At 41.7% G+C, this 13,603-nt stretch overlaps 1 protein-coding gene across 1 annotated transcript; it reads right to left on the minus strand.

The window, feature by feature from the left end:
- Nucleotides 1–228: 228 nt before the first annotated feature.
- On the minus strand, nucleotides 229–13,530 carry thbs4a (thrombospondin 4a). Its single transcript, XM_061671734.1, has 23 exons — nucleotides 13,331–13,530; nucleotides 10,681–10,878; nucleotides 10,372–10,607; nucleotides 10,190–10,292; nucleotides 9,795–9,886; nucleotides 8,942–8,993; nucleotides 8,429–8,619; nucleotides 8,224–8,361; nucleotides 7,463–7,543; nucleotides 7,220–7,372; nucleotides 6,972–7,076; nucleotides 5,836–5,943; nucleotides 5,597–5,756; nucleotides 3,847–3,965; nucleotides 3,697–3,749; nucleotides 3,125–3,209; nucleotides 2,320–2,416; nucleotides 2,059–2,237; nucleotides 1,246–1,294; nucleotides 975–1,171; nucleotides 732–904; nucleotides 520–659; nucleotides 229–457 (listed from the first exon to the last, which is right to left on the minus strand). Exons 1-23 carry the CDS (start codon nucleotides 13,407–13,409, stop codon nucleotides 408–410), a joined length of 2,838 nt encoding a protein of 945 aa, XP_061527718.1. The 5' UTR covers nucleotides 13,410–13,530; the 3' UTR covers nucleotides 229–407.
- Between the last annotated feature and the right edge of the window lie 73 nt (nucleotides 13,531–13,603).

Consider the following 13,603-nt stretch of genomic DNA (forward strand, 5'->3'; position numbering starts at 1 on the left):
ATGGGGAGCGATTTCAGAATATAGCCTGTGAGCAGAAGGTCCCCTGTTCTAGCCCCTGGAATGGCATAAATGGGATAAGAGAGACTAAAGTCTCAATTTTAAATTGCCAGATTAGTGCCCCTGAAGCCAAACCTCATGTTCAGGAAATTGGACTAACTGTTGTGGACTAACTGGTCCATGCGCTGATTCATTAAGTGTCTGAATGTTTGAACTTGGAAAATGAGTCAATCGAACTGAGCGCTTATTTTATTACATCTTCATTATAATGTTCAGATGATAACACTGCACTGGATAATGCAAACACATTCAGTACCTGTTAACACACACTTCATTAGGTTCTTTAAAAAAATTAAAAAAAATAAAGCACATGATGGCACCTAGTGAGATTTTATGATTTATCCCAGCCTTCAGTTGATGTTTTGGGCACTGAACTGGTCATAGTCATCAGGAATGGTGTCTGCAGGAAAAGAGGGGGAAGCTCGTTGTAAACATGACAGAATACTCACTAATAATACTCACCATTGCATCTGTACTTCAGATTGGACCAGATGATGTTTTCCTGGGAGAAGCAGAAGACGCCCAGCCTTCCTCCTCTCATGCTGGTGTCAAGGATCACACCCGTGTCCGCCACCAGATCGGAGCCCTCGAAGAAGCGAGCCCTAATTGACAAGATGGAGACTAGTTAGTTTGTGCATTGATGGTGTACAGTATAAGCGTGGGTGTGTCTATACCTGATGTATCCAACTTGAGGTCTATGCTGGAGAAACCAGCGGTAGGACACTTTGTCCTTCCATCCCACATTCCTGGGATCTTTCCACAGGAGACGAACTTGCTCTGGAGTATCTCCGGTGTGCCACAGGGAGTTTCTCAGATACTCACCAGGTCCTGTTTTGGACTTCACCGCCTAATGAGGGACACACAGAATATCAAGTGGGAACGATGTAGTCAAATTCACCAAGACAGCAGGCACGTACCTTCAGTTGTATTCCTGGTTCGGCCACAGCTCGGAAGGGCGCGGCCTGCCAGTAGGTCTGCTCCGTCTGTTTCCACATGACCACGTAGAAGGAAGAGGAGTCCTGGTAACCGAAGATGAAGCCGGCGTAGTCGTCGTCAGTCACGGTGTTGACGTGAAACGTTCCCTCAAAGTCCACGCCACTGAAGGCTGTGTAGCCTGCACAGGACAGAGGTAGCCATTAGTGGGTCACTGCAGCAGAAAAGAAAGCAGAGCGAGGGTGCACCACTCACCTACAGCGAGGCCGGGGTCGGAGTTCATGGTCTGGACTATCTCCATCCCCTTGTGCAAATAATTCAGAATTAATGCCCAATATTCTTACAATCCAGGGGTTCTCAAACGTTTTAGAACATGGGACCCCTTATAGCGTTGCATAGAACACTTCATAATCCCGACGGCAATTAAACATAACCACCATGTGTCTAAATGTCAGAAAAAAATTCAAGTTGCCTATTTTGGAAGAAAAAAAGTCGTGATCTTTACAAGAGCTAAAAGTCACAAAATTTTCCAAGATACATTTGGAATATTATGAAAGTCAAAGTGTTACAAGGGAAGAACGTCATACGTATTGTAGTGAATTTAAAAAATACAAATTCATTCTTCTATTACGATGTGTTTATTCTCGAGAAAAGAGGACTATAGTCTCGAAAGATTTGCCTTTCTTCCTAAAAAAGACAGTATTCTCAGAAAAAGTTTTGTTCTTTAAAAAATGTTTTTCATTATCTGTAATATGTATTTGTAAAAAGCATTTTATCCTGCAGTAATACACTTTTGTTCTTAAAAAAACAAACTTTATTCATGTAGGGATGTCTGATTTAAGTGATGTAATATCAGAGCTTTTAATTAGCCTAAAGCTAAGTATGTGGTTTATTGTGTTTGTTTTGTTGGCCACCGGGCCCCGTATGTCATTGTGCACTTTTTAAAATGATTTACTACAAATTATTTTGCAGATCTCCAAGCTCCGGATTGCGGATCCCCGGGCGCGCCAATTTGACAACTTCTGTCTTCTATAAAACGTAAAGATTGAAATCCCTTCAAATGGTCACCTGGTTGAGAACCACCCAGTTGGGATCGATCTGCGAGTCCCCTTCCGGATCCAGGACCACGGTTTGATAGGCTCTGAAATCCGTCAGGGTGACCTCTGCATTTTCTGGGCAGTGGTCGACGACATCAATGACGTTGTCTTTGTCAAAGTCGCCTTCGCACGCGTCCCCCACGTTGTCGTCTGAAACAAAAACGCGTTGGTTTGGCGCTCCTTTCGCGCACTGCAATTCAAGCGCGTGTCACTAAAATGTCAATATACTCACTATCCGAGTCCTTTTGGTCTAGGTTGGCTACCAATCTACAGTTGTCCTCATCGTCCTTGACACCGTCGTTGTCGTCGTCGTCATCACATTCGTCTCCCTGCCAATAATGTGATACTTTGAAAGGCCTTCAAACACAGGCAAACGTGAGCCCCAGAGAAGTAGAGTGGGATACCTCCATCTTTGTCATTTTGCAGGTGAGTGATTTAAAATGTTATGGCTGCAATAAAAGCTAAGGGGGGGGGGGGGGGGGGGGTTACATCTTGATAACTTATATGAAAATGATGACTTGTGGATACTCGTTTTTATGGAAATGATGTTCTTTTCTCAGATTTCTGGCATTTCATCAAATATCATTATTTTGGACCTGGAACATATTGGATATTATAATGGATCATGTTGCTTGCACTTTAATCCTCAACTGAGTTGCTGTCAGCATCTTCAGTTGCATAGGACCATTGACTTATACTACTAACAAGCTGATGCTCTGGCACCCAGGCTAAAGCACTACTTACTTTCTGAGTCCTTAGTCAATCTCTGAACCTCACTTTCTGGCGTGTTTATGCAGGAGGTTAAGCTTGTTTTCACGGGCGCGGCCATCATGGAATCGGTGTTGGTACAATGTTTCGCTGACGAATCAGGAAAAGTGCTCAGTGTAATAAAGGACTGCTACCCAAATTTCAAATTTGGAACTAAACTTTGATCTAGACCAGTATTCATCTGAAAGATATGCCCTTTATCTTCACAAAAATGGCGTTAGCCCACAATAGTTCCCGGTTTTTCACATGTGCATATGGTCTATATTAACCATGCCGTCCTTGTCTGTGTCCAACTGAGAGGAGTTGATGACATTGGGACAGTTGTCTTTTGTGTTCTGATGGCCGTCTCCATCACTACAAAAGAGGAGCAAGGTCAGGTGAGGTCAGCGTTGCTAGATAGGATATTTCAAAAGTGAAAACTTTTAAAATAAAATAAATAAAGGAATCAAGTGGAGACAAATATAGGTAGCAACAAACAAATATATCGGCAAATTTGGAGACGCTATTCACTGGATAGGAATCATTTGCAAAAGAGCTTTTAATGCTATTTAACATTGTTGTTCACTAAAAGAACTCAAAAGAACTTTTCCTAAATATCACAGCTAAACAACAACCAAAATTTGGTGAAAACAAATCATTCATTCTCATGGAAAGTGTCAAGCTTTAAATAGTTTTCAGGTATGTATTGAACATTTTCAACTCTAAGTCTCTTTGCCACTTTCTTGTGTAATCTCCTGCCAGAACATAAAAATTGAAAGCATAAATATGATTTGATGTCAAATTTCACCCGATTTTTGGGGGAGTGACTGTATAATGAAAAATCTGCTTCATGAGTACTTACGTGTCGATGTTGTCATCACAAGTATCTCCTACGAGGTCATCGTCCGAGTCTGACTGTGGACGGGGGTGGGGGGGTTAGTGTTTTAAGGATACAGGTATTAATGTCTTTTTTTTGGGGGGGGGGGGGGGGGGGGGTTGTCTGGTTAGTTACCTGGTTGGGATTAGCCATGTCAGGACAGCTGTCACAGGCATCTCCCACGCCGTCATTGTCTTTGTCTTTCTGCTCCGAGTTAGCCACTTGTGGGCAATTGTCAACATCATTCTTCAAATCTGATAAACAGATATATTTTGTTTAGTTTTTTTGACCAAGACTGCGAGGTATGGAATGAACAAGCGTGACAGAGTTCTGAACTCCACACAGACAAGTCGATGGCCCAATGTCCGTGTGTTTTCAAGACAAAGGTCAAATAGTTTCCAGAGGCCCTCAGTGCTTGGCGGACGGCTGCTCGGAAAATATTTTTGGGGACGAGACGGACATGACTGAGCTCAGATCTAATCTTCAGGAGGTTGGCGCTGGGCCATGATGAGTGTTGAGAATTCACCAGAACACAACATGTCTGGGAAACAAAAGGTACACACAAGGAGTTGAAGTCTCCAGTGGAAAACATGAGCATTTGAAGGGAGTCATGTAAGGGAAGCCTGTGAAAACTCCTGCAGTTACACTCGGAACATTTGAACATTTCGCACCCTTTTCGGCAGAACTGGTGACGCCTTATAGCTATTAGCTTGCACGTACATCGAATGGCCTAACAAGCGGAGGTGGGAATTGCAAACAGACGGAGAAAAGAAAAGCACAGGAGGATGTTGAACAGATAACGCTTTGCCAGACCACAGACCACTAAAACTACCCGAACAGGATGACGAGTGTGAGTCACACGTCCATCCTTACCTTACAAACTTGTGTTTACTTTAGCGTGCAGTAGTTATTCTAACTCTACATTCAAATAAAGTTTTGGGTTTTTTTTGTTTGTTATAAGTGTCAACATTAAGAACAGGATGGTGGGTGGTTTAGGTAACTCACAAAGTGTCTTTCAATGCCTGAAGTGAACATTTGGTTCTTTTAAAAGTCATTTTGAGCAATAAAAGCAGGAATTATCCAGTGACTTTGACTTCAGCCGCTCCATGACATTTACAAAAACGACACCCTGTAATTACAGCCACTTACAGGGAACATATTATGGAAAATTGACTTTTTTAGTGCTTGTAAACAAATAGTTGGGCTTCTTTAGTGCCTGCCCACCCATCAAGTGTGAAATTACACAACTAAATAAATATTTTGTTAGCGGCCTATTTCCGAAAATGTGTGTGTGAGCAGGCTTTACTAAATTTTGCCAGATTGTGGCGTAACAGTGCAGACGATTGACAAAATACCACCCCAAAACCGAGTTTCTCTGGTTCTGACAGCTCGACTGGGAGAAGAGCCCCCATTTCCAAACGACGGTTATGTTGCACGTTAGCGCTATCATGTCAAAGCCAAAAAGCTAAGCAGTACATTGTGTACATTGTGTGTGTGTGTGTTTAGCACATATTAGTGTGATGCAACAACGCTAGCAATCTGGATTAGCAGTTCATACTCGAATGTTCTGCAAAGTTGTGGATGCAAGGGTAGAGGGTATTTGTGTTTGCTGGTGTGTTCGTTGCAGACCAGCCACACATGCGGTCACACTAATAAGCATAATAAGCATTGGCTCGTTTGCATAAGACTGCACCGGCCCCTCAGAACAGGCGGTAAAAAATATCATGTAAAGTATCCTGTAGTTCTTGATCTTTGGGATATATTGATAAAGGTTTGTCACGGATGTGAGAACTGCTGTAAATGGTGAAAAAAATGCATAGTGTCTCCCATAAATGTCTACATGGATGGAGGGTTGTTGACACCGACAGTAAGAGCACAAACTTACTGTCCCCGTCCATGTCGTCATCACAGTCGTCTCCCAGCCCGTCGTTGTCTGTGTCTCTCTGGGATGGATTTTCCACTGTTCTGCAGTTGTCACAGGCGTCGCCATGGAGATCCTTATCGCTGTTCTTCTGGTCCACATTAGGAACCAGCCAGCAGTTGTCCTGGGATGTTCAAACACGGCGTATTGTTACCTTTCAAATAATATGTGTAAATATTTGCATGTAGAAATCTATTAGCTACGTCTATGTTAATGATGCCATCGCTGTCTGCATCCTCATCACAGGCGTCGCCCATCCCGTCTCTGTCGGCATCCTCCTGGCCAGAATTTGGAACAAACACACAGTTGTCCTGGAAACAACATGGAAACAAATGAATTCAACCCTTTAAAACTATGATGTATTACATGCACTTGGTAGGTAGGAAGTTAAGCTACAATAGGCACCGTAATTTCTCGTGTATAATGCGCACCCCAAAGTTGACCTCAGAATTGTGGAAAACCCTTCTACCTATGTATAATGCATTTTTACAATCCATGATTTTGCTTCTACCCACATGATCAAAACATGAAGTATTATCTGTATTTTGTTAGTTTTTTCAAAGAATTATTCTGAAGTTAAGCACTTTATTTGAACACATAATACTTTCTTTTTATTTACTTGCTCTTGCTTTGAAATTCACAGCCCAACTTTTATTTAGTAAATGAGAAAACACAGAGTTGTGCTCATCTGTTTGAGTACCCAGGCAGAATTTGTAAGCTGGGTACAATTCTTTAAAGAAAAAAATGAAGGACCAGGCGAAACACATTTAATTTTATTTTAATGGTATTCAAATTAAACTGTCAACCATTTCATAAAAAGCATCATTACCGTTAAACAAAACATAACCATAAAGAAATAAATGATGGTTGTTGTTCAGTCATCAGTTGTATTTTAAAAAACAACAACAATATTTCGCAAATTCTGCCTGGGTATGTAAACTTATCAGCACAATTATTCATATATGCAGTCATATGTACCCCTGTCATGTTGGAATGAAAGTGTAGTCTACACTTTTTTCATAACCTCCAGGTGGCATACCAGAATGAAAGTGGACAACTTTTTCACAACCTCTAGGGGCGGTGGCATAGTGGAATGAAAGTATACAGCATTTCATAACCTATAGATGGCTGCATACGTTTATAAAATGTGAAAGTCTTTTTCATTTTCTCTTATACCCATGTATAATGTGCACTATTGTCTTTTGACAATTTTTTGGGGGTAAAAAAATGCACATTATCCATGAGAAATTACGGTAGGTGGATCGGTAGGTTAGATAGTTGCGTACATAGGCAGGTGGTAAGTAGTTTGGCTTGGTAGAGAGTGAGAGTGATACATAACCTTATTACAGTTGTTTCCTGGGCAGTTAAGATTATCGTCAGGATACGCATCAATATCAGTGTCCTTTCCGCAGTTATAGCCATTGCCTGCCCAACCAACACCACACTAACACATACAAACACAAAAAGGCATGTTTTTGTTTTGTTTTTCTTTTCACATCAATGTCAAAGTTTCACCAATCCAATCCAATCTCACAATCATCATTCAGGAGACGGGGAGGAGGTTTTTGTTGTTGTTGTTGTTCTCACCACACAGCTAATACTGCCGTCTCTCTGCACAACACACTCGGCGTTGGCGTCGCATGGGTTGGGCTGACCGTTGGGACAGAGCCTGGTGCCCTGGCAGCCGCTCGCCTGGTCCCCTCTGAAGCCATTTTTGCAGTCTCCACAGCGGAAGGAGCCCTGGAGAAAATGGCGGACGATCACCAGACAGGGGGTTTCGCAACCTTTGGGGAACAGTCGTCGTGGTTTGATCTTATTTTACGGTCTTACTATAGTGTTGTAGCAATGGGAGTTGGCAGTGCAACCTCCGTTGTCAGGCGGGCTCAAGCACTCATCTATATCCTCGCACACCTTCAAGAAACATGAATAAGAAAAGTTTTCACATTATTATTTGAGCAACATTTTGATTATTTCGGAGGCCATAATGGGAATAACCACCACACATAGCAAATGTACTCACACTCTGTACTTAAGTACAGTTACTCTGGTAAACGTACAATTCCCATTTTTAGAACTTGCACAATGAAAAAAAAACTTCTCTACATACAGAATCTGTAATTAACTTACTCAGTGTTCGTATTGAATGAAGAAAATAAATCACGTTCCCTCAATTTCTCACTTTATTTAAAAAAAAAAAAAATCAAAATTCTGAATTAGCTAATGATAACAATTACACTTTACTTGAATGTTTTTTTTGTTGTTTTTTTTTTTTTTTCCGATTACACATATTTGCCTCGATTCATTGTTGTAGTTGGCAGCATCCAAAACACTTCTCTTAAGGCCGTGGACTCGCTGTCATCAGTAATGTTCCCTGTTTCATATTCCCCCATAGTACTGCTATCCCTGTTTTTTTCCCTCCTTATAAGACTGCGAGATCTCAATTAATCAAGATCTCAACCGAGGTTGACGTTGCATCTCTCTATTTATGTCTGTTTTATGTTCTGTTGTCATCCGCTCAGGCTGAAAAAAAAGGAAGGAGTAGAAAGCACTGATATCTGTTTTCAAACGTAAGGACTACTGAAAACCAATACCTGTTTGTTTGATTGAGCATATGACACTCCAACTCCGTTTATTTGTGGTCCATCGTATCCCAAAGGACATTTGCCACACCGGAACCCGGGTGCAGTGTTCTCACACCTTACACCAGGAAAGCATGGATTGAATTGGCACTAAAAGACGACAACACATAATTAGCATCACGTTGTCTTTTTCCCCAATTTGAGCATGATTCAGTACCTCGTCAATGTCATCACAGTGAACCCCGTCTCCACCATATCCATCAGGACAGGGAGCACACTGGTATCCTCCCGTTAAAGAGGGAATGCACATGTCCTGTCGGAAACACGTTCCAGGTGGACAGGAAGGAGGCATTACGTACTGGCCTGGGCCCGGAGGTGGTCCTGGGTTGGTTGGACTTCCACCCAGACCTGCAGACAATATATGGACACAAGTATTGAGTGGGGCTGACGTCATGTTTTTGAGCACCAAACTCATCCAAACATGACTTTATGGATCTTTCTTTGTCATTGCGAGAAATAAGGCCTTCCCAAACTTGTTGGAAGCATAGAATAGTCCAAAATCTTTTAGAAGGAAACAAAGCAGTATAGGCTTGAATTCAGTGGGATCTGTTGGACCAATAGGTTTGTCCAGACATCTTTTCAATTGGGTTATCCATAAAATGGAGAAGAAGAAGAAGAACAACAACAACAACAACAAAAAAGGTCAGTTCAGTGTTTCCGTGCTACTTACCACAAGGAAGACACTCTGTGATGGTGTTCCTCAGAAAGTTGGTCTCTTTTATCTTAGACAGAAATATAGGGAAAACTATAATTAGTCTACATTTACTGTATGTCTCAACTTGTTTCTCTGTTTGGAATGTATATGTATACATATATATATATATATATATATATATATTTTTTTTTTTTTTTTTTTTTTTTTAAATGGCAATATATGTCAGTGGAACAAGCTTCTGTAGCTGTCTCCTCTCATTTAGATATCTCAGTCTGGGCTTCAGGCTAGTATTACCAGTTATAACATCTTGAAGGTTTCATTCAAATATTCAATTGGAACCTTTTTTTTTATTTTTTTATTATTATTATTTTTAACATCTGCGCCAGTGGTTTCACAATCCCTTGAAAACAAAACAGTTCCAGAAACCCAGCAGGTCATTTTTTTTTTTACGAGAAGTTGATTTTATAGCAAAACCGATCTTGCCCAGAAGTAAAGCCACATTAAACAAAATTGCAATTCACGTTCCATTCTTCACCCTTTACCAGTAAGTCTCACTACACTTAGAGTTGCACAGAGAGTAAAACATACATGTGCTGTACGATATGTGTATGTATCTTCAGTATACGCATCTTGTGTTTTTCTTGCCATTTCGTTTAACCTCTTATCACCTTGACTAACAAGAAGCAGATGACTTGTTCATATCAAAACATTGCCATCATCCATCATGTTGCCATCATTAAATCATCTGACTGACTACTTCATATCAGTTTTGAAGTACATTAATGTATATGTTATATACGTATGTGTGTGTGTGTATATAAAAAGTATTTATTTATATTTATATACACACACAAAATCCACAAGTTACCTGCTGATTGAGCATCTCCTTCATCTCGGCCAGCATGCTTCTTAATTCCTGCATTGTGGTCTGCTCCTGAACGCCTCTGCCTGCCTGGAAACCTGACAACATGTCACAAAGACCGTGGTACTTTGGACTATACTGCCATGGTACTACTGCTGTACTGTAAACACGCATTTTGGAAATTAATTGAATTGAAAGATTGGCAACCATGTTGTGTTTTCCTATATTTTTTAAAGGTTGGCTCATTTTATTGAGAGAACCTGCATGTAATAGACATATGAAAATGTATTTTACATTTAATACAGAGGAGTGACTCAAATACTGTAAATAAGCTTGTCCCGTGGTTCCATAGAAGGGGTGCTTTTGTTTACAAGATGGTTTGTGTGTCATGGTGCTCTCACTCAGCAGCTTCAGAGGTTCACTCTGATCCAGGGTGCAGTCCTGCAGTGTCGCCACGTTGTCTATGGTGTCGTCGAGCACCAGTTTCATGTCGGTCACGCCACCCTTCATCACAAAAGCAAAACACAGACATGTAAACAACGGCAGTTGTTGTGCCTTTAATGTAAAATTTCATGGGCTGTACCTGCAGCGTCCGAAGTGCAACCGAGTTCGGACCGCGTGGGATGGACCCGAAGGCAGCTGGCAGGTCATCCAGAGTGTGCACCAGCCTGCAGTCCACATAGATGTTGAGGCGAGCGGGGCCGCGTTGCAGACCGCTTGCGTGCAGCAGCACGTGGTGGTCGTTGCCATCGGCCAGGGAGGCGTGGTTAAAACTGGTTGTGCCGTATCTGCCGTCGGCCTTCTGGTACCTCAGAGTGACTTGAAACGGAGAGCATGTTCAAAGAGAGCGCCAATGTCTCTAAGCTCCTGGATATAAAGTTCACTCACTCACCTTTGCTCAGCTTGGCCTGCACGTTGAGCTCCAGGTACTTGCTGTTGTCTTTGGGGTTAATGACGCTGTAAAGGGATGTGGGGGCCTTGTTTTGGAGTTTGAAGGAGGACAGCAGGAAGGCCTCGTCCCGCCCTTGATTCTTCAAGCTTCCTTGGAGCAAGTCTGGCAGGCAGTCCGGCGACACCAGAAGGTCATACACTAACACAGGAAAGGGGAACTTCCCAATTCATTCTGGCATGTTGGTTAACTTCAGACTTGTGGGACAAAATGGAAATAGAAATCATATGATTTGATGTGAAATTGTCGCAATCATAACACCTTTAGTAACACTATGGGCGTTTTCAAGTAGCCTAACTTTTTTTTTTTTTTTTTACATTCTAACCCATAGCAGTGTTAAGAAATTGGAAAGTGTCAATACTGAGACATAAAAATAAAGCATGAAATATTAACTGTAATAACAATTCACTTGACCGTGATTCGCTTCACTTCCCTTTTTAACATTCAAGAACTCAACTTTCGACGCGAGTGTTCTTGTAAAAGACACCCTTTGGGAGCAGTTTCGCAAAAGCCACAAAAAGCCAAGAAAGCAACGCATGCGACGAGATAAAGTGCGCTGAGCAGGCTTGCGCGATACTCATGTCTCACATGCAGCACAGCTTTTTGCGACGAGTGTCTCAAAAAAGCCAAAGAAAAACAAAACACATCCAGAGTCAACTGTTCGATAGAGGTTATGATGTCTTGCAAGAATGAGAGGTTCGAACACCAAATTTTGTCTGACGTTACAGCAGAGATTTGGCCAGACTTTTGTGCTCAAGGTGCACGTTTTTATTTATTTATATATTTTTTTAAGCGAGAGTGCTAAAGCACTAAATCCCATTCTCTGAAACAATTCATCAGTGGGCTAAACTCATTTTTCACTTGGACTCACGTTGCAAAACTCATCTGCTCTTTTTGTGCAAAAACCTTAGACACTGCAGTGTAAACTACAACACTAGTGTCTGACAAATCTATTTTGACTTGCTGTGTGCGTGATCTGAACACACTGTTTGGTTTTGAACAAACTTTAACAGATTTTGAGGTCATTGTTTGCGTTGTGATTGAAAGGTCAGGGGTTTTGTGAATGCTCTTAGAGGTTCTGGACTTGTGTTGAAAACATGGGTGGAGGTTTCAAGAAATGTGTTTTAGAAATTCTGAAAAACTGTAGAACAAATAAATACAATTAAATCTGTTTATTTCACTCATTTATTTTTTATTATTTAATTAGATATAAATGTAATTTAAAAATAATGATTAAATGACTGAACACATTTTAATTAACCAATCGTTGGAAACTTGTCTGTGGGCCGGATTAAAGAACATAGCAGGCCGTATGTGGCCCGCAAGCCATACTCTGCCTACCACTGCTTTCGATGCACAATTTTCCCAAAATGTTTGGGTCACACAGAGAATTTTTTTTTTTTTTTCTCATTGAAGCTCTACATCCAAATTGTTATAGTTGCCAGTGTACTGTGCATTGCCTTTGCCGAGTCCCTTTATGAAGTGTGACAGGGCATCCACGTGTGCGCTTGTGAGGAACTGCTTGTGTTTTGCAGCCTGCCGTCTTTTATAGAGTGGCGCATTGGAGCTGCCGAGAGGAGCCGGAGCGGCGGCGCGCTCTTTCCACTGGGGCCAACCCACTCGTTTCACATACACGTGCATGCAGCCGTTTGCGCAACTCAAGACTAACATGAAGTGGCAGGGAAATGATGTGGGGGGGGGGGGGAAACGCTGTGTTGTTTCCAAGCAAATCAGGTTTTTGCATACGCACTTTCTCAGTTGCCAGGTAGAGCTGCTTTACCAATTAAGACCGCTCCTATTCAACATCAGTGTTATTTCTCCAACCTCTGAAGCCCCTTGGGTTGCACTCAATAGGCCTCGGCCTAGGCCAAACAATCTTAATCACATCTTTACAAAGCCAATTCCTGCATTACTTGCAAAGATCTCACAATGCGCGTACAGATCCACAATAGAGGTGGCCAACATAATGAGTAATTCATTAATCTGTCAAATTGATTGTGAAGAAGGCAATTGTTTGGAATTGATCGATTTAAAAAGGAGTGCACTAGCTGGCTCCAAACAGCAGAGACACTGTTCATTCAGTCTCAGCTAGTTTTTCTGCGCAAAGCAACAGTGGCATCAAATATGCTCCAATCCCAATAAAAATAATATTTCGATCATTAATTTTCTCCATAGTTTTGATCAAGGACATTTAGACAAATCCCATCTTTAGCCTAATAGTTGTTTGTTTGGGTCATGACCCACACACCCCTGAAAGTTTAGTTGAAATCAGATTAGTGGTCTCACGTCATTGAACACTTTGTAGTGTACTTGAAAAGTCACAATTTCGTCCCATCAAAGTCTTCTCAAAGACAAAGCTTTTTTTCCCTTTCTTCTAAAATGTGATAAAAGCCCAATTAAAAAAGAATAATTCAATTTCGCCATACCATTCCATTGTTTACATATCATAATATAATAATGAGGCATGCACCAACTAGGCTTCCTTTCCCCAAGAAACAGCTAGACAGTGCAGTTTAAAAATGCAACGCAACACAATCCTGCAATGAATGTTGTTTTCGCATGAAGAATAGTCAGTGAGGTAGCCAGCACTCACCAATGCCTTGAGCTGTAGCAGTGATCGACAGCTGTTGCAGCACCAGAGACAGAGCCAAGACTCCAGGCCACACACCCATCGTCTCCAGTCCCAAGAAGATCCGCTCCTGGAACTGAAAAGTTTGAATCGCCTGCGATGGACAAAGCCGAGAATGCAGACGTGGAGGCAAAATCTCAGCAGAGGTGAGGTGGCTATTTGGCCACAGACGCAGCTTTAAAAGCAGAGGGGAGTGTCCTCCCTCATATGTTGCAAAACAGTGGCGGCGACTGTGGA

Source organism: Phycodurus eques, chromosome 3, assembly GCF_024500275.1.
Source record: "Phycodurus eques isolate BA_2022a chromosome 3, UOR_Pequ_1.1, whole genome shotgun sequence".
Taxonomy (NCBI): domain Eukaryota; kingdom Metazoa; phylum Chordata; class Actinopteri; order Syngnathiformes; family Syngnathidae; genus Phycodurus; species Phycodurus eques.

Coding starts and splice junctions, on each gene's coding strand:
- thbs4a (XM_061671734.1), bottom strand. CDS start 13,409: ATGGGTGTGTGGCCTGGAGTCTTGGCTCTGTCTCTGGTGCTGCAACAG. Junction 3,750..3,846: donor ACATGGCTAATCCCAACCAG/GTAACTAACCAG, acceptor CCCCGTCCACAG/TCAGACTCGGACGATGACCT. Junction 3,210..3,696: donor TGTGATGACAACATCGACAC/GTAAGTACTCAT, acceptor CCTCTTTTGTAG/TGATGGAGACGGCCATCAGA.